At 53.6% G+C, this 18,402-nt stretch overlaps 2 protein-coding genes across 2 annotated transcripts; one reads left to right on the forward strand and one right to left on the reverse strand.

Annotated features, from left to right (window-relative positions):
* Positions 1-408: 408 nt before the first annotated feature.
* On the reverse strand, positions 409-4,524 carry TRIR (telomerase RNA component interacting RNase). Its single transcript, XM_512412.6, has 3 exons — positions 4,087-4,524; positions 1,114-1,191; positions 409-837 (listed from the first exon to the last, which is right to left on the reverse strand). The coding sequence occupies exons 1-3, from the start codon at positions 4,429-4,431 to the stop codon at positions 730-732; spliced, it is 531 nt and encodes a 176-aa protein (XP_512412.1). The 5' UTR covers positions 4,432-4,524; the 3' UTR covers positions 409-729.
* Positions 4,525-5,910: 1,386 nt separating this feature from the next.
* GET3 (guided entry of tail-anchored proteins factor 3, ATPase) lies at positions 5,911-18,104 on the forward strand. Its single transcript, XM_016935181.3, has 8 exons — positions 5,911-6,971; positions 7,237-7,444; positions 8,290-8,437; positions 15,155-15,303; positions 15,392-15,542; positions 16,978-17,085; positions 17,176-17,373; positions 17,754-18,104. Exons 2-8 carry the CDS (start codon positions 7,284-7,286, stop codon positions 17,883-17,885), a joined length of 1,047 nt encoding a protein of 348 aa, XP_016790670.1. The 5' UTR covers positions 5,911-6,971; positions 7,237-7,283; the 3' UTR covers positions 17,886-18,104.
* The last annotated feature ends 298 nt before the right edge of the window (positions 18,105-18,402 follow it).

Raw genomic sequence — 18,402 nt, forward strand, 5'->3', positions numbered from 1 at the left:
AGCTGCAAAAGGGCTTCCCCTTTTTGTTTGTGTCTGTCTCCTTCTGTAAGGGCAGGGAGGGTGTGGTCTGCGTGCTCCCAGCTGTGGTCCCAGAGCCTTGCAGAGCCCTGGCACATAATAGATGCTCCTAAGTGTCTGCTGAATGCACAATGCAACAGCTTTGGCCAAGCCAAAATGGAACTGTGAAGAGAAAGTGAGCCTAAGGTGGCACGGTAGAGATGCAGCAGTGAGGGGAGATAGGTCTTGGGGAAAGTCCAGGCCTACAGGAGGGGATGTGCCCCTGTCCTTCCTACCCCTTCCATATCCTGCTCCTTACTGGGTCAGGCCCAGGCTTTGACAGGTACAATGCCAGCAACCGGGGGAAGGCTTAGGTCCGACAGCGCAAAGAAGACAAACCAAGCACACAGCTCCGGCACTAAGTCAAGTTCTTTACTTCCCAGAAGTGATGGCTAAGGGGAGGGAGGAGGGTGAGAAGAGGAAGACAGAAAGAGCCAGAGAGAATGAGGAGGTGAGAAGGGGGGGACAGTAAACCACTGTTCTATGAAGTCTCACGAGGCAAGTGCTCAAGGTAAAAAAAGAGTCCTGGAGAATCGTCCACGGCTGCGGGAAGCATCTCGGTTTCCTTCTGCTTTTAAGTCCTCTCAGGGAAGGCTGTCGCCGCTGCCGCTGCATTAAATAGTTATGTACATCGCAGAGAGTCCCAGGCCATGGGCAGGCGGGGGAGGGGCGTCATTTCACCAGGGGCCGAGTTTTATCATCGTCACCGCACTGGTGAGCTTTGTACTTTTTCACTTCTGCCATGTACTTGGCCCACGCGTCACCTTTACTTGTTAATACCTGTGGAAAGGGGATACGGGTTAGGACGGGGGTGCCAGGAACCAGGGTCAGGACTGCCCTGAGACAGGTGACCCATTCCCAGAGTCTTCCCGGAAGACTCTGGGTTTGAGCTAAAGATTATAAAGTCAAGTTCTCTGGGGACCCATTGACAGCCCTCCTACCCTGCCAGGCACACTCATCAAAGGCCTGGATACCAGACAGGGAGGGAGAAGGCTGGGCGCAAAAGCTGGAAGGGAAAGGCAATGTGGGTGGACCCCCTGCACCAAGCTGGCTCACCTCATCCTCCGTCTTCTGCTTCTTGGCTACTATTCCCGTCTTGAGGGCTAGTTTGTTCCCGCCTCTGCGTTTGCCCACCTGGGTGAAGGGACAGAAGACTGCAACGGTTACAGGAGCCGGGACCGCCCTTGGCGGCGCTGAGGCCCACTACACCTTCCTAGCCCGGCCTGGTGGCCCGTCCTGACGCCGCGCCCAGCTCCGCCAGCCGGCCGACCTGCGCAGCAATCAGAGAGGAGCACACGCGACTCAGCGCCTGCCCTGGGCCCGCGGTGCCCTCCCAGGGAGCAAGAAGAGTGCCCACCTCAGTAGGGACCAGCTCTGTTCTCACTTTCCACGCCAAGGCCTCATCCTCCCTAGCAGGGACCACAAGAGGTGGCAACAGCTCCCTTTATTGAGCACGTACTGTATGCCAAGCCCTGTGCCAAGTGCTGTGGATGTTATCATCTCCTTTCATTTTCACAGCTACCCTAAGATGAAAGTTAGAACCACCCCCTTTTTGACCAGGCGCGGTGGCTCAGGCCTGTAATCCCAGCACTCTGGGAGGTAGAATCGGGTAGATCACCTGAAGTCAGGAGTTTGAGACCAGCCTGGCCAACATGGTGAAACCCCATCTCTACTAAAAATACAAAAAATTAGCCGGGAGTGGTGGTAGGCGCCTGTAATCCCAGCTACTCAGGAGGCTGAGGCAGAAGAATTGCTTGAACCTGGGAGGAGGAGGTTGCAGTGAGCCGAGGTTGCACCATTGCACTCCAGCCTGGGCAACAAGAAGTAGACTCTGTCCCCCCCCCCAAAAAAAAAAGAAAAGAAAAAAAGAACCACCCCTTTTTCATAGATGAGGAAAGTCTTTCACAAGGAGAGGTCATGCTAACAACAAACAATGGAGCTGATTCAGGGTCAGGTGGGTCGAAGCCTCTGGACAGCATCCTTAGACATCAAGCAACATTGCCTTCCCGGTGCCTAGCCTGGCATGGCCTCTTTGAGGGTGCAGCCAAAATGGCCCCTCAATGAACAAATGAAAAAGATGCAACGACGACTGCTACTCCCATTCATGAAGGGACTCCACTCGCAGGTATCACACCAATCCTGGTCCTGACGCTTTTCCTTCCTTACCCTTGCCTCAAAGAGTCTTCCTCTAGCCTTTCATCCTGTATCCCACCTTCTCCCATTGATTGAGGGCTTCCTGCGCTCCAGGGGCTCCAACAGTCTTCACAGACAACCAGGCATTCAGTAACCTGTGCTGCTGGGACTATTTCCATTTTTTTTTTTTTTTTGGAGACAGAGTCTTACTGTCCAGGCTGGAGTGCAGTGGCACGATCTCAGCTCACTGCAACCTCCACCTCCCAGGTTCAAGTGATTCTCCTGCCTCAGCCTCCCGAGTAGCTGGGATTACAGGTATGCACCACCATGCCTGGCTAATTTTTGTATTTTTAGTAGAGTCAGGGTTTCACCACGTTGGCCAGGCTGGTCTTGAACCCCTGACCTCAGGTGATCTGCCTGCCTCGGCCTCCCAAAGTGCTGGGATTACAGGGATGAGCCACAGAGCCTGGCCTGCTGGGATTATTTCACACCGATTTTTTTTTTTAAGATACTCTCTTGTTCTGTCATCCAGGCTAGAGTGCAGTGGTGCAATCACGGCTCACTGCAGCCTTAATCTCCTGGGCTCAAGCGATCCTCCTGTCTCAGCCTCCTGGGTAGCTGGAGCTCCAGGCATGTGTGGCACCATGCCCAGCTAATTTTTTAATTTTTTTTTGTAGAGATGCGTTTTTGCCATATTGTCCAGGCTGGTCTCCAACTCCTGGGCTTAAGCGATCCACCCACCTCGACCTCCCAAAATGTTGGAATTACAGGTGTGAGCCACTGCACCCAATCCACGCCCATTTTTAACAAATGAAGAAACTGAGGCTTGCAAAGGTTAGATCATTTGCCCAAAATCACATGCTGGATCCAGAACTAGAGCCCCCAGTCATGTTATTCTCAACACTTTTTCCTCCACACTACTGGGACTTGATCTTAACACCACAGACATGGCAAGCTCAGAGCCAAAAATCAATATATGCCCTATTTACTTAATCCAGAGTTTCTCAACCTGGCACTAATAACATTTTGAGCTGGATTATTCTTTGTTTGGGGGTGGGAGGGCGCTGCCCCACGCATGGTAGGAAGTTGAGCAGCATCCCTGGCCTCTACCCATAGATGTCACTAGCACCCCCTCCCGCAGTTCTGACAACCAAAAATGTCTCCAGACTTTGCCAAATGTGGGGGTGGAGGGAACTGCCCCAATTGAAAACCACCAGTTTAGCCCTTCCTGGAAGACAGGCTCTGTGCTAACCACTTTTCCAGGATCACCTCATAAAACCCTCACCACATCAAGAGATGCTATGATGTCTATTTTTGCAACTAGGGAAAATGAGGGTAGGCAAACCCAGAGGCTCCAGGAAAGCAGCGATCTTGTCTGTAAGCTCACCACTGCATACCAGCACCTAGCACAATGCCTAGCACGAGGTAAATTGCTCAATAAATGGAGGTTGGTCGAATAAGATACAAGGAAGTCAAGCAATTGTCCTAGATAAGTAATTGTCCTTACAAAGTACGTGGTCTGAGTCTAACGCATATAGCTCAGAGTCCAGACTTAAATTTACTCCCTTTCCTCACAATTAGTGGTGGTCCCATGACCCAAGGTCCGGGTACCACTCAAACAGGAATCCTGATATCCACGTTTCCTCATTCTCCACAGTGCTGATTCCTAGGCAATTCCTCAGCTCCCAGTTCCCACGGGCAAGCTCCTGGAGTCCCCACGCCCGCCCCTAGACCCCAGTTGTCGGGAATCCAAGTTCCACACCCTCAGCGGGTGACCCGGACGGGCCCCTCATTCAGAACGGAAAGTGGACCTCGGTCCCGATCCCCCTTCACGGGCCCCGACTCCCGCTGCCAGGACAGGCCGTGGCGCCCGCCCCCACCCCCACGGCTCCTTACGAAGCTAAGTGTGGAGCCCGGACCGCCCTTCCTCTTCGGATCCCCGGGGCCAGCGGCGGCGGCCGACTGGTCGGGTCGCTGCGGACCCGGGGGCGGCTCCTCCTGCCGCTGCCGCTGCTCCTCCTCCATCTTCCGCTTGAACAGCTCCAGGAAGCTGCCGTCGTTGGCGAACAAGTTCACGCCGCCCGACACCGGGCTCGAACCCGCGCCCGACACCTCCTCGTCCCCGCTCTCGGGCGACGTCCCCGATCCCGACTCAGCCCAACGGCTCCCGCCACCGCCACCGCCCGCGGGGCCCGGAGCCTCCCGGCCCTGAGGCTCCGCCCGTCTCCCTCGGGCAGCCATTTTGTCGCCAGGTGCCGCGCAAAGGACTCCGGGAAGGCCGCTCCGGCCCCGCGCTTGGCGCCCGACTCGCCTCGTCCCGAACAATGCATGCCGGGAAGAGCGGTCAGGCCCTCCAGCGCCCGCAGCGGGGGCGGGGCGAATGAGGGAACCAACCCGAAGGGGCGGGGCTAGGGGGAGGAGCCCCCGTCTCGCGGGTTTTTTTGTTTGGTTTTTTGTTTTCTTTTTTTTTCAGACGGAGTTTCTCTCTTGTTTCCCAGGCTGGAGTGCAATGGCGCGATCTCGGCTCACCACAACCTCCTCCTCCCAGGTTCAAGCGATTCTCCTGCCTCAGCCTCCCGAGTAGCTGGGATTACAGACATGCGCCACCACGCCCAGCTAATTTTGTATTTTTAGTAGAGACGGGATTTCTCCATGTTGGTCAGGCTGGTAATCTCCCGACCTCAGGTGATCCGCCCGCCTCGGCCTCCCAAACTGCTGGGATTACAGGCATGAGCCACCGCGCCTGGCCTTGTTTTTTAAAAATTAGAGACGGGCGCCTGGCTATATTGCCCAGGCTGGTCTCGAACTCCTGGCCTCAAGCGATCCTCCTGCCTTGGCCTCCCCTCCCAAAGTGTTGGGATTACAGGCGTGAGCCATCGGGCCCAGTCTTGCTGTTTTGGTTTTTGGTTTTTGGTTTTTTGTCTTGTTTTAGAGACAGAGTCACACTCCGTCTCCAAGGCTGGAGTGCAAAGGCATGATCAGGGCTCACTTCAGCCTCGACCTCTCAGGGCTGAGGCGATCCTCCCACCACAGCCTCCCGAGTAGCTGGAAACACAGGCATGCGCCACTACGCCTGGCTAATTTTATTTATTTATTTATTTATTTATTTATTTATATTTGTGGAGACGGGGTTTTGTCATGTTGCCCAGGCTGTTCTCAAACTCCTAGGCTCCAGCAGTCCTCTTACCTCAGCCTCCCAAAGTGCTGGGATTACGGGCGTGAGCCACCGAGCCCTGCCTCTCGGGTTTTCAAAATTCAGCAGTACTCAGGCTGGTGTTCCCCAGACAGGGGCTCCCGGAGAATGAGACTGTCGTCTGAGACTGGGGCTGTAGCTTGCTCTCTGGAGTTGGTTTCACTTGGGGCTAGGAACAGATTCGCTTTCCAGGGCTAGAATCCCCGTCTGACGACACCAAGAATAATCTCTATGAGTGGAAGGACCTCATTTGGGGCTGTGTGCTCAGCTGACACCTGGGAACTTGAATCCCTAACTGGGGAATAGAGAGCATGTCTAGTCTGGGCCCCCCAAGTAGAAATAGGGGTATCTTTGGGTTGGGTACCCATCTCTGGGATAAAGCTCACATTTATTGGGGACATAGCTGGCTCTGTGGAGCTGAAGTCCCCGTCTGAGAATCAGCTTACTTTTTTATTTTATTATTGTTATTATTAATTTTATTTTGTTTTATTTTATTTTTTGAGACGGAGTCTCTCTCTGTCGCCCAGGCTGGAGTGCAGTGGCGTGATCTCGGCTCACTGCAACCTCCGCCTCCCGAGTTCAAGCGATTCTTCTGCCTCAACCTGGTCTCGATTCCTGACCTCGTGATCTGCCTGCCTCGGCCTCCCAAAGTGCTGGGATTACAGGCGTGAGCCAACGCGCCCAGCCTATTTTATTTATTTATTTAGAGACGGAGTTTCACTCTTTCACCCAGGCTGGAGTGGAGTGAAGTGGCGCAATCTCGGCTCGCTGCAACCTCTGCCCTCCGGGTTCAAGCGATTCTCCTGCTTCAGCCTCCTGAGTAGCTGGGATTACAGGCGCGTGCCACCACGCCCGGCTAATTTTTGTATTTTTAGTAGAGACAGGGTTTCACCATCTTGGCCAGGCTGGTCCCGAACTCTTGACCTCAGGTGATCCACCCGCCTCGGCCTCCCAAAGTGGTAGGATTACAGGCGTGAGCCACCGCGCCCGGCCCGAGAATCAGCTTATTTTATGAGCTGTAGTATTCAGATGAAGTCGGGGTTATTTCTAGTCTGTAGTCTCCCTCTAAAGTTGAGTGTCATGGGCTGGGGTCTCCATCAAGGGCCTGGAACCCAGCTTCTGTTCCTGCTCTAAGACAGAAGTTCAAACATGAAATATGGTATACTGGAGTCTTCTCTTGAAATACAAGGAGGCTTTTAGGAATTCCTTCTACGAAACGGAGCGCAATTGCAGAAATGGTGTCTGCTAGGCATGGGAGATCAGGGCGTACAGGACAAGACTCTGTGGACTCGCCCACTCTAAGCCACTATCAGCCCGGGGACCTATCGCCAACCGAGTCAATTCGTCTATGATTGGTTTGCGGCAAGAGCCAAGAGGCTCACAGCCTATTGAATAACAGAGGGGGCGGACCTGAGGTGAGGTTGGGACCTACGGTGAAGAATAGAGGGAAAATGATGGACATAAAGTTGAGCCTATGGAGTCAGGCCAAGGAGGACCGGGAATCTAACTTCACCGAAAGGGCATGGACTGGGTGTTTGGCTGGTTGCTAAGGAGAGGTTGGCGCTACCGGAACATAAGAGTGATTGGTGTAAGTAAGAAAAGACATAGCCAATGAAAAGAGAGCTGCAAGACCTAGGGCCCAATCAGTGAAAGGGAGTAGCCTAGACCGTACCGATGTGTTCATTAGGTAGGGGGAACCCTTGGAAAATTATAGACCAGAGGTTGACAAAGTGAACCCTGGAAGCAAAGAATAGTGAAAATATAATTTATATTTCTCCTAAAAGGCAAGTAATGAGGAAATTAACTCATGCTCCTAGCTTCGCTAGGAATGTGATAGAGAATTTCCCCTGTAGGTTCTTCGTATGGTGCGCTCCGCTGGATCACGTGAGCCAGTTCCAAAATGGCGGCAGGGGTGGCCGGGTGGGGGGTTGAGGCAGAGGAGTTCGAAGATGCGCCTGATGTGGAGCCGCTGGAGCCTACACTTAGCAACATCATCGAGCAGCGCAGCCTGAAGTGGATCTTCGTCGGGGGCAAGGGTGGTGTGGGCAAGACCACCTGCAGGTAAGGAGGCTGCGGCGGGGGCCAGGAGGCGTGTAGGATATACCACTGGGCGAAGGGGAGGCCAAGGACCGGCTTTTCCACCACGACCGGGGCATGGGGGCTGGCGGGGGTCTTTGGGTTTCACTCTCTGGAAGTTACCTGGAGCAAATGAGAAAGACCTCAATGCAGCCCTAGCACTCTCTTGAGTTGGACCATCCGTGTTGGGGCTCAAGTGCCGAACCACAGTGAACTCAGCGCCCGGGGGACGGGGAAGCACTTAGATATCCCCATCAGCTGGACCGTACCTGAGTGAATCCAGAGTTGTGGGTGAGGGCGGCACCAGAACAAGCAATCCTAGTTTGGTGAACCTTGGTGTTTTATGCCCAAGGCGAGAGTGAGGGTGGAAAGCGAGGGAGAGGGCACGTGATCAGACTGTCCCAGGCAGCTACAGGCAGGAGGTGTCCGTTGGACAGATTATCCTGGACAAGCAGACTGAACCATCCTGTGCTTACTAGGGAATGCAGGGGACCCCTTAGCTTATTAAGGAAGGGGGCACGGAGTCAAGCTATGCTGGCTGGACCACTGGGCCATGCCACTGTGCCCAGCAAAGAAGAAGCAGGCACTAGGCCAGACAGACTCAGTCAGCTGAACCTTACCTCTCTAGTCCACATAGAGGGGTCAGGAGATAAATCAGAGAGGGTTCCTTTGTAGGGACTGAGGCTCAATCCCACCGTAACCCATACTCTCCTCTCAAGGCCCCTGCTGATCCGGGTCACCTGCTCCAGGGAACCTACCACTCCCCTTGCAGACCCAGGGAACAGAGCCCATCCCCTCATCCCCTATCTTTTGACTTTTCCATTACTCAGCTGCAGCCTGGCAGTCCAGCTCTCCAAGGGGCGTGAGAGTGTTCTGATCATCTCCACAGACCCAGCACACAACATCTCAGATGCTTTTGACCAGAAGTTCTCAAAGGTGCCTACCAAGGTCAAAGGCTATGACAACCTCTTTGCTATGGTGAGTGGAACAGGGCTTAGCCCCCACTTCTGGGAAAAGCCTCTTCCAGCCTTTCTTGTGCGCACACACCAGCAGCCACCGTGTCCTATCCACTCTATATCCTGTGTCTCTCGTGTTTCACTCCTTCCTCAACATACTCACAAGGGAACCAATGAGGAATTGCAGAGCAGGAAGCACACCAGAGTGCTTGAAGCTTAGTGAGCCAGGGTAGGGGAAGGAGAAGTTGGAGAGACCAATCAGAGCCACATGGTGTGGGACCTTATGGGCCACGCTAAGAAGTTTGGCATTGACTCCAGGTTATTAACGGGAAGCTGTTTGTTTTAAGCAGGGCAATGTCGTGGCCAAATTCATGTTTGAAAAGTACCCTTTGACGGCCAGGTGGAGATTTAATTGTCAGTCAGGGTAGAAGCAGGGAAACTAACAAGGAGATTGGGGATGTAACCAGTTGAGAGATGACAACATCCTGGACTCTGGTGGAGGCAGAATGTTGGGGGAGAAGTAGTCAGACTTGAGGTTTTTTTTTTTTTTTTTAGACACTCAAGACTCCTCTGTCTCCCAGGCTGGAGTGCAGTAACCCGATCTAGGCTGACTGCAACCTCCGCCTCCCAGGTTCAAGCAATGCTCCTGCCTCAGCCTCCCGAGTAGCTGGCATTACAGGCTTGCGCCACCACTGCCTGTTAATTTTGTTTTTTTTAGGAGACAGGTTTTCACCATATTGGCCAGGCTGGTCTCAAACTCCTGACCTCAAGTGATCTGACTGCCTCGGCCTCCCACAGTGCTGGGATTACAGGCATGAGCCACCACATCGCACCAGGGATGTATTTTGGAAGTAAACCAGTAAGATTACTTGGGTGAGAAAAAGAAATGAATTGATTACATGTCTTTCTTGTCTCTCTGAGCAGCTGGGATGGGGAAAACTAGGAAAGGAGTAGGTTTAGAATGAACAAATAAAGAATTTCATTTTGTCCACAGTGAATCTGAGTTGCCCACTGGAAATCCAAGTGTAAACATCATGACAATAGCTTGTTTATGTGAGTCTGGAGCCCAGAGGAGGTTGGCATTGATTTGGAAGTCACTGTCCCAAGGGTGGCATTTAAAGCTGTGTGAGGGCTGGGCATGGTGGCTCATTCCTGTAATCCTAGCACTTTGAGAAGCCAAGGTGGGCGGATCACTTGAGGTCAAGAGTTTGAGACCAGCCTGGCCAACATGGTGAAACCCCGTCACTACTAAAAATATAAAACAATTAGCTGGGCATGGTGGCAGGTGCCTGTAATACCAGCTACTCAGAAGGCTAAGGTAGGAGAATTGCTAGAACCCAGGAAGCAGAGATTCTCCTGCCTCAGCCTCTGGAGTTGCTGGGATTACAGGTGCCTACCACCATGCCCGGCTAATTTTTGTATTTTTAGTAGAGACGAGGTTTTCTCACGTCTCAAAAAAAAAAAAATTGGCTGGGCGCAGTGGCTCACTCCTGTCATCCCAGCACTTTGGGAGACCGAGGCGGGTGGATCACAAGGTCAGGAGATCAAGACCCTCCTGGCTAACACGGTGAAAGCCCATCTCTACTAAAAATACAAAAAATAGCTGGGCGTGGTGGCAGGCGCCTTTAGTCCCAGCTGCTCAGGAGGCTGAGGCAGGAAAGTGGCGTGAACCCCGGAGGCGGAGCTTGCAGTGAGCTGAGATCACGCCACTGCACTCCAGCCTGGGCGACAGAGCAACACTCTGTCTCAAAACAATAATAAAGGCCGGGCACGGTGGCTCACATCTGTAATCCCAGCACTTTGGGAGGCTGAGGCGGGCAGATCATAAGGTCAAGAGACCGAGACCATCTTGGCTAACACGGTGAAACCTCATCTCTACTAAAAATACAAAAAAATTAGCCAGGTGTGGTGGCGGGCACCTGTAGTCCCAGCTACTCCGGAGGCTGAGGCAGGAGAATGGCGTGAACCCGGGAAGTGGACCTTGCAGTGAGCCGAGATCGCGCCACTGCTTTACAGCCTGAACAACGGAGCGAGACTCAACAAAAAATAATAAATAAAAATAAAATACAATAAAGAGATGCTGCAGAGTGAGGATGCTGGCAGAGGACAGTCCTCAGGTGGGATGAGCTCCATCCAGCATACAGACCCAGAACTTGGGCGCTGCCAGGGTCAGGGACTGGGAGGGAAACAGGAGGAATTGGGGCACTTCCCGGGCAGAGATGAGGGTGTTGGCAGCCAATGGCTTCTCTTTCTTACCAAGGAACAGGCAAGGGTCTCAGCAGTGAATGGGATAGAAGTTTGAGGAGGGAGAAAATACCACATAAACACTTCTTAAGGTAGCAGGAGGAACCAGAATTGTCTGGATCATCAAGTGCCCATTGGAGATTTGTGTTCAGAAGAGGGGAGCAAGGGCGGGCGTGGTGGCTCATGCCTGTAATCCCAGCACTTCGGGAGGCTGAGGCGGGTGGATCAGAAGGTCAGGAGTTAAAGACCAGCCTAGCCAAGATGGTGGAACGCCATCTCTACTAAAAATACAAAAATTAGCTGGGCATGGTGGCTCACGCCTGTAATCCCAGCACTTTGGGAGGCCGAGGTGGGCGGATCACAAAGTCAGGAGATTGAGACCAGCCTGGCTAACAGGGTGAAACCCCATCTCTACTAAAAATACAAAAAGTTAGCCGGGCGTGATGGCGGGTGCCTTTAATCCCAGTTATTCGGGAGGCTGAGGCAGGAGAATGGCGTGAACGCGGGAGGTGGAGCTTACAGTGAGCCTAGATCGCGCCACTGCACTCCAGCGTGGGTGACAGAGCAAGACTCCATCTCAAAAAAAAAAAAAATACAAAAATAAGCCAGGCACGGTGGCTCACGCCTGTAATCCCAGCACTTTGGGAGGCTGAGGCGGGCAGATCACCTGAGGTCGGGAGTTCGAGACCAGCCTGACCAATATGGTGAAACCCCGTCTCTACTAAAAATACAAAAATTAGCCTTGCGTGGTGGCTGGCACCTGTAGTCCCAGTTACACGGGAGGCTGAGGCAGGAGAATTGCTTGAACCTGGGAGACGGAGGTTGCAGTGAGCCGAGATCATGCCACTGCACTCCAGCCTGGGATACAGAGCGACACTCCATCTCAAAAAAAAAAAATTAGCCGGGCCTGGTGGTGGGCGCTTGTAATCCCAGATACTCGGGAGGCTGAGGCAAAGAATTGCTTGAACCTGGGAGGCGGAGGTCACAGTGAGTCAAGATTGCCCCACTGTACTCCAACCTGGATGACAGAGCGAGACTCCGTCTCCAAAAGGGTGAGGAGCAAGATGGGAATACTCTTCAGGAGTGTTCGGCCCTCAAGTGCAGTGATACTAAAGAGCTAGAAAGCCATACCTATAATTTCAGTGCTTGCAGAGACTGAGACAAGAGGATCACTTGAGGTCAGGAGTTCAAGACCAGCCTGGGCAACAAAGGGAGACCCTTTCTCTACAAAAAACAAACAAAATTAGCTGGGCATGGTGGTGTGTGCCTATAGTCCCAGTAAGTTGGTAGGTTGAGGCAGGAGGATCGTTTGAGCCTAAGAGTTTGAGGCTGCAATGAGCTATGTATGAGATGGTATCTTTTTTTTTTTTTTTTTTTTTGAGACTGAGTTTCACTCTGTCACCCAGGCTGGAGTGCAGTGGTGTGATCTCAGCTCACTGCAACCTCCACCTCCTGAGTTTAAGCGATTCTCCTGCCTCAGCCTCCCAAGTAGCTGTGATTGCAGGCGCCCGCCACCACATCTGGCTAATTTTTGTTTTGGGGGGTTTTTTTTTGTTTGTTTTGAGTCGGAGTCTTATTCTGTCGCCCAGGATGGAGTGCAGTGGCGCAATCTCGGTTCACTGCAACCTCTTCCTCCCGATTTCAAGTGATTCTCCTGCCTCAGCCTCCCGAGTAGCTGGGACTCCAGGTGCATGCCACCATGCCCGGCTAATTTTTAGTATTTTTAGTAGAGACGGGGTTTCACCATGTTAAGCAGGATGGTCTCGATCTCCTGACCTCGTGATCCACCCGCCTTGGCCTCCCAAAGTGCTGGGATTACAGGCGTGAGCCACCGCGCCTGGCCTGTATTTTTTTTTAGTAGAGACGGGGTTTCAACATGTTGGCCGGGCTGTTTTCAATCTCCTGACCTCAAATGATCTGCCTGGCTTGGCTTCCTAATACACTGGGATTACAAGTGTGAGCTACCGCGCCCGGCCAAGACGCTATCTCTAAAAGAAAGAAAAAAAAAAGCTGGAAGTAACCAGAGTGGGGGATTTTGCCAACAGCAAGGGGAAAGGGAGTGTTTGCAGAGGGAACCTGTGGAGGCTGGGCTGGATAAGGGTGCCAGCCAAGAGGAACACTGACAGTTTACAGGGGCCAGGTGAGGGGATGAAGTAGTCCAAAGAAGCTTAAAATATATGAAGCATAAGAAGAGGGTGCAGTGATGAGTGGGCAAGCTCCCCAACAGGGAATGACCCCTAAGGCCAGCGAGTTGGGTATTTCCCCATGGGACCCATGAAGTTACCAAGAAGAGGTGACAAAGGAGGAAGATAAAGAGGGAGGCATTGGCCGGGCATGGTGGCTCATACCTGTAATCCCAGCATTTTGGGAGGCTGAGGTGGGTGGATCACCTGAGGTTGGGAGTTGAAAACCAGCCTGACCAACATAGAGAAGCCCCGTCTCTACTAAAAATACAAAATTAGCTGGGGTGGTGGCGCATGCCTGTAATCCCAGCTACTCAGGAAGCTGAGGCAGAAGAATCACTTGAACCCTGGAGGCGGAGGTTGCAGTGAGCCAAGATCACGCCATTGTCCAGCCTAGACAACAAGAGCGAAACTCCATCTCAAAAAAAAAAAAAAAATTACAAAAATTAGCCAGGCATGGCCGGGCGTGATGGCTCGTGCCTGTAATCCCAGCACTTTGGGAGGCCGAGGTGGGCGGATCACGAGGTCAGGAGATCGAGACCATCCTAGCTAACACAGTGAAACCCCGTCTCTACTAAAAATACAAAAAATTAGCCGGGTGTGGTGGCGGGCGTCTGTAGTCCTAGCTACTCACTGCACTCCAGCCTGGGTGACAGAGCGAGACTCCATCTCTTTTTTTTTTTTTTTTTTTTTTTTTTTGAGATGGAGTCTCGCTCTGTCGCCCAGGCTGGAGTGCAGTGGCGTGATCTCAGCTCACTGCAGGCTCCGCCCCCCGGGGTTCATGCCATTCTCCTGCCTCAGCCTCTCAAGTAGCTGGGACTACAGGCGCCCGCCACCTTGCCCGGCTAATTTTTTGTATTTTTAGTAGAGACGGGGTTTCACCGTGTTAGCCAGGATGGTCTCGATCTCCTAACCTCAGGTGATCTGCCTGCCTCGGCCTCCCAAAGTGCTGGGATTACAGGCGTGAGCCACCACGCCCGGCCAAGACTCCATCTCAAAAAAAAAAAATTAGCCAGGCATGGTGGGGCATGCCTATAGTCTCAGCTACTCGGGAGGCTGAGGCAGGAGAATTGCTTGAACCCAGAAGGTGGAGGTTGTGATGAGCTGAGATCGCGCCACTGCACTCCAGCCTAGGCAACAAGATCAAAACTCCATCTCGGGGAAAAAAAAAAAAAAAGAGGGAGGCATTGAGTCTGAGACTGGCCAGGGACCCCAGCCATGGCCATCCCTTCATAATTCTACATACATGTTTGTGTTTTGTTTTGTTGTTTGTTTTTTGAGACAGAGTCTCCGTCTGTCACCCAGGCTGGAGTGTAATGGCGTGATCTCGGCTCACTGTAACCTCTGCCTCCCGGGTTCAAGCGATTCCCCTGCCTCAACCTCCCGAGTAGCTGGGATTATAGGCACCCGCCACTATGCATGGCTAATTTTTGTATTTTTAGTAGAGACGGGGTTTCACCATGTTGGCCAGGCTGGCCTCGAGCTCCCGACCTCAGGTGATCTGCCCGCCTCCGCTTCCCAAAGGGCTGGAATTACAGGCATGAGGTACCGCGCCTGGCTGGATTCCCCATATGTGCTGACGACCTCTGTGCCAGGCACTGTTCATGCTAAGCGCTGAGGACACAGCAGTGAGCTAGATGGTAAAACCCCTGCCCTTGAGGGGCAGACGTTCCTGCTATGGAGACAGATGATAAACAAGGGAATCATGAGGGATGTGAGGAAGGGCTAATTTTTTTTTCAGATAGGTCTTGCTATATTGCCCAGGCTGGTGTCCAACTCCTGGGCTCAAGCGATCCTCCCATCTCATTCTCCTGAGTACCTGGGACTACAGGCGTGAGCTATCCTGCCCAGCTCCTAAGGGCTAAACCTTAAGGAGAAAGGAAGGCAGGGCAGGGGTGTCGGTGGATCTGTGCTGTTACTTAGGGTGGTCAAGGAGTCTCTCAGTGGAGGGATGATGATCCGGAAGAGGTCATGGCCCAGTCATGGGAGTATCTGGGGTTGCAAGTGGCAGGTTGCAAGTGGGGAGTAGCAGTGTAAATGGCCTGCAGTGGATTTCAGCTTCCCTTTGAGGGCCCTGGGCACAGCTTGCAATTTTCCCCTTGTTTTTGACCCTTTATGCAACCATACAAAACCCTAAGTACTACCTCAGGGTCCCCCCAGCCGTGACCTAATGAAACGCCTGTGGTCACAGCCCACCACAGGCTCCCTCTGGCCCTGTGCCCGGGTAGGAAGGCTCCCCCTGGCCCTGTGCCCAGGTGGGAAGGCTCCCCCAGCAGTAGCAGCAACCTCAGTCTCGTCCCTTTGGCCCCCAGGAGATTGACCCCAGCCTGGGCGTGGCGGAGCTGCCTGACGAGTTCTTCGAGGAGGACAACATGCTGAGCATGGGCAAGAAGATGATGCAGGAGGCCATGAGCGCATTTCCCGGCATCGATGAGGCCATGAGCTATGCCGAGGTCATGAGGTCAGGCCCAGCCAGCAGGGGTGGGGGCTGCCTGGGGTGGGGAAGGGGAAGAGCGGACACAGAGGGCCTGACCCCTGTCTCCCCTCAGGCTGGTGAAGGGCATGAACTTCTCGGTGGTGGTATTTGACACGGCACCCACGGGCCACACACTGAGGCTGCTCAACTTCCCCACCATCGTGGAGCGGGGCCTGGGCCGGCTTATGCAGATCAAGAACCAGATCAGTCCTTTCATCTCACAGGCAGGCGGCGGGGGCCCCCACCTGCACCATCCAGGCAGCCGGGAGTGGGAGTAGGCCCGGGCCCCCAGACCCTCAAATGCGCACTAACAATTCCCTTTCCTTCCCACCCCTTCTCACTCTGGACTTCTCCCTGGAGGGGATGGGACGGAGCTGTCTTTCCTCCCCCACAGGCAGGACTCAGTGTCCCTGCCCCTGCCCGCTAAATACCCTAGACAGAGCCAGAAAGCACATTCCAGAACCAGGCAACCTGCCTTCAAACCCTCTACACTCACCATGTGACCCAACTGCTGTGTGACCTCAAGCAAATCACTTCACCTCTCTGGGCCTCACCTTCCTTGTCTTGCAAATGGAGATCATGAGAGTGCCCCATGGGTTATTATTATTATTATTTGAGACGGAGTCTCGCTCTGTCACCCAGGCTGGAGTGCAGTGGTGCGATCTTGGCTCGTTGCAACCTCCACCTCGTGGGTTCAAGTGATTCTCGTGCCTCTACCTCCCAAGTAGCTGGGACTACAGACATGTACCACCATGCCCAGCTAATTTTTGTACTTTTTGTAGAGATAGGGTTTTGCCATGTTGCCCAGGCTGGTCTTGAACTCCTGGCCTCAAGCAGTACACCCACTTCGACCTCCCAGAGTGCTGGGATTACAGGCATGAGCCACTGTGCCCAGCCCCCATGGGTTATTATTACGATGACAACCCTAAAGCCCCCACAGTGCTGCACACCACCAGCACCACCCACCATGGTGTATGTGCACGTGTGTGTGTGTGTGTGTCCCCTGTGGGGACCTGTGCCTCAGGTGGTAACACTGAGCACTTACTGTGTGCCAGACACTATTCTGAGCACATTATATGCTTCAGCTCATCTGGTACAACAGGTCTGGGAGGTAAAGTTTAGAGATGGGGAAACTGAGGCTCCAGGAGGGTCAAGCCCCTTAGCTATGGTTCCCTAGAAATGGCAAAGCTGAGGCCGGCCGCAGTGGCTCACGCCTGTAATCCTAGGACTTCGCAAGGCCGAGGCAGGTGGATTGCCTGAGGTCAGGAGTTCAAGACCAGCCTGGCCAAAATGGTGAAACCCCACCAGTACTAAAAATACAAAAATTAGCCGGGCATGGTGGCACGCGCCTGTAATCCCAGCTACTCAAGAGGCTGAGGCAGGAGAATCGCTTGAACCCAGGAGGCGGCGGTTGCAGTGAGCCAAAATCACACCATTGTACTCCAGCCTGGGCAACAGAGTGAGACTCCATTTCAAAAAAAAAAAAGAAAGAAATGGCAAAGCTAGTATTTGACCAACCCCAGGAATCTGCTCATGGGCCTGAGCCTTTAACCACTGGGAGGTATCAGGAGTCATCCCTCGGGTGTTTAGTGAACCCCCAACCCAGGAGGTTTAAGGAGCCCCAGGTAAGCTATGAGCCCTCCCACATCCCCCCTGCAGATGTGCAACATGCTGGGCCTGGGGGACATGAACGCAGACCAGCTGGCCTCCAAGCTGGAGGAGACACTGCCCGTCATCCGCTCAGTCAGCGAACAGTTCAAGGACCCTGTGAGTGGTGGTCTGGCTGGCGGTGAGAGGCCCGGGGGCTGAGGACAGGGGCAGACCCCGCCCATCACTGTCCTCTCTCGTGCCCTGTAGGAGCAGACAACTTTCATCTGCGTATGCATTGCTGAGTTCCTGTCCCTGTATGAGACAGAGAGGCTGATCCAGGAGCTGGCCAAGTGCAAGATTGACACACACAATATAATTGTCAACCAGCTCGTCTTCCCCGACCCCGAGAAGCCCTGCAAGATGTGTGAGGCCCGCCACAAGATCCAGGCCAAGTATCTGGACCAGGTGTGCCCACCCACCCAGCACTGGCTCAGCAGAGGCACCTCTGCCCCTTTATTCTCTGATCTTTTGCTCTACCGTCTGGCCCTCTGCCCTCTAGCCTCCTGCCCTTTGCCCCCACATTTCAGATCCTTCACCCTTATTCTGGCCATAGAGGACTGTGGCTGGCCTGGCCTAGGTCCCTGTGACCCTGGAGAGCAGGGGGTCTAGCCCAGTGATCTCTGACCATAGTGATGCAACTCCCACTTATGACACCTTAAGCTCCTGCCCTATATTCTCTCCCTGACTCTGGAAGCTTTCTAGCTTTACCGCTTCTATTGATCCACACTCTATCTCTGCCTTCCTGCCCCCTGACCACTGCCTTCTACCCTCTGCCCTGGCTGCAGATGGAGGACCTGTATGAAGACTTCCACATCGTGAAGCTGCCGCTGTTACCCCATGAGGTGCGGGGGGCAGACAAGGTCAACACCTTCTCGGCCCTCCTCCTGGAGCCCTACAAGCCCCCCAGTGCCCAGTAGCACAGCTGCCAGCCCCAACCGCTGCCATTTCACACTCACCCTCCACCCTCCCCACCCCCTTGGGGCAGAGTTTGCACAAAGTCCCCCCCATAATACAGGGGGAGCCACTTGGGCAGGAGGCAGGGAGGGGTCCATTCCCCCTGGTGGGGCTGCTGGGGAGCTGTAGTTGCCCCCTACCTCTCCCACCTCTTGCTCTTCAATAAAATGATCTTAAACTGCTGTATTGTTGACATTGGGAGGTGAGGGTAAGCACCTTTATGTACAGTTGCACAGGTTGTGCCCTGGACAGAAGTGTCACATCTAGAGGGGCCCATTCACAACAGAGACCTAATAGAGATGCATGTTTATTGTGGCAACTTTGGAAGGAGGGTGTCTTGGGTGAGAGATACCTTTGTCTCATTCTGTGTGGGTTAAGGTGTCCCTGTTGGGCCTGTGAAGCCTGGAATGGAAGACAGAGGCATTTTCCCACTTCCTTGGAGGCTCAGAGCGTGGGAACTGGGAGGCCCCTTGGCCAGCC

This window comes from Pan troglodytes, chromosome 20 (assembly GCF_028858775.2).
Source record: "Pan troglodytes isolate AG18354 chromosome 20, NHGRI_mPanTro3-v2.0_pri, whole genome shotgun sequence".
NCBI lineage: Eukaryota > Metazoa > Chordata > Mammalia > Primates > Hominidae > Pan > Pan troglodytes.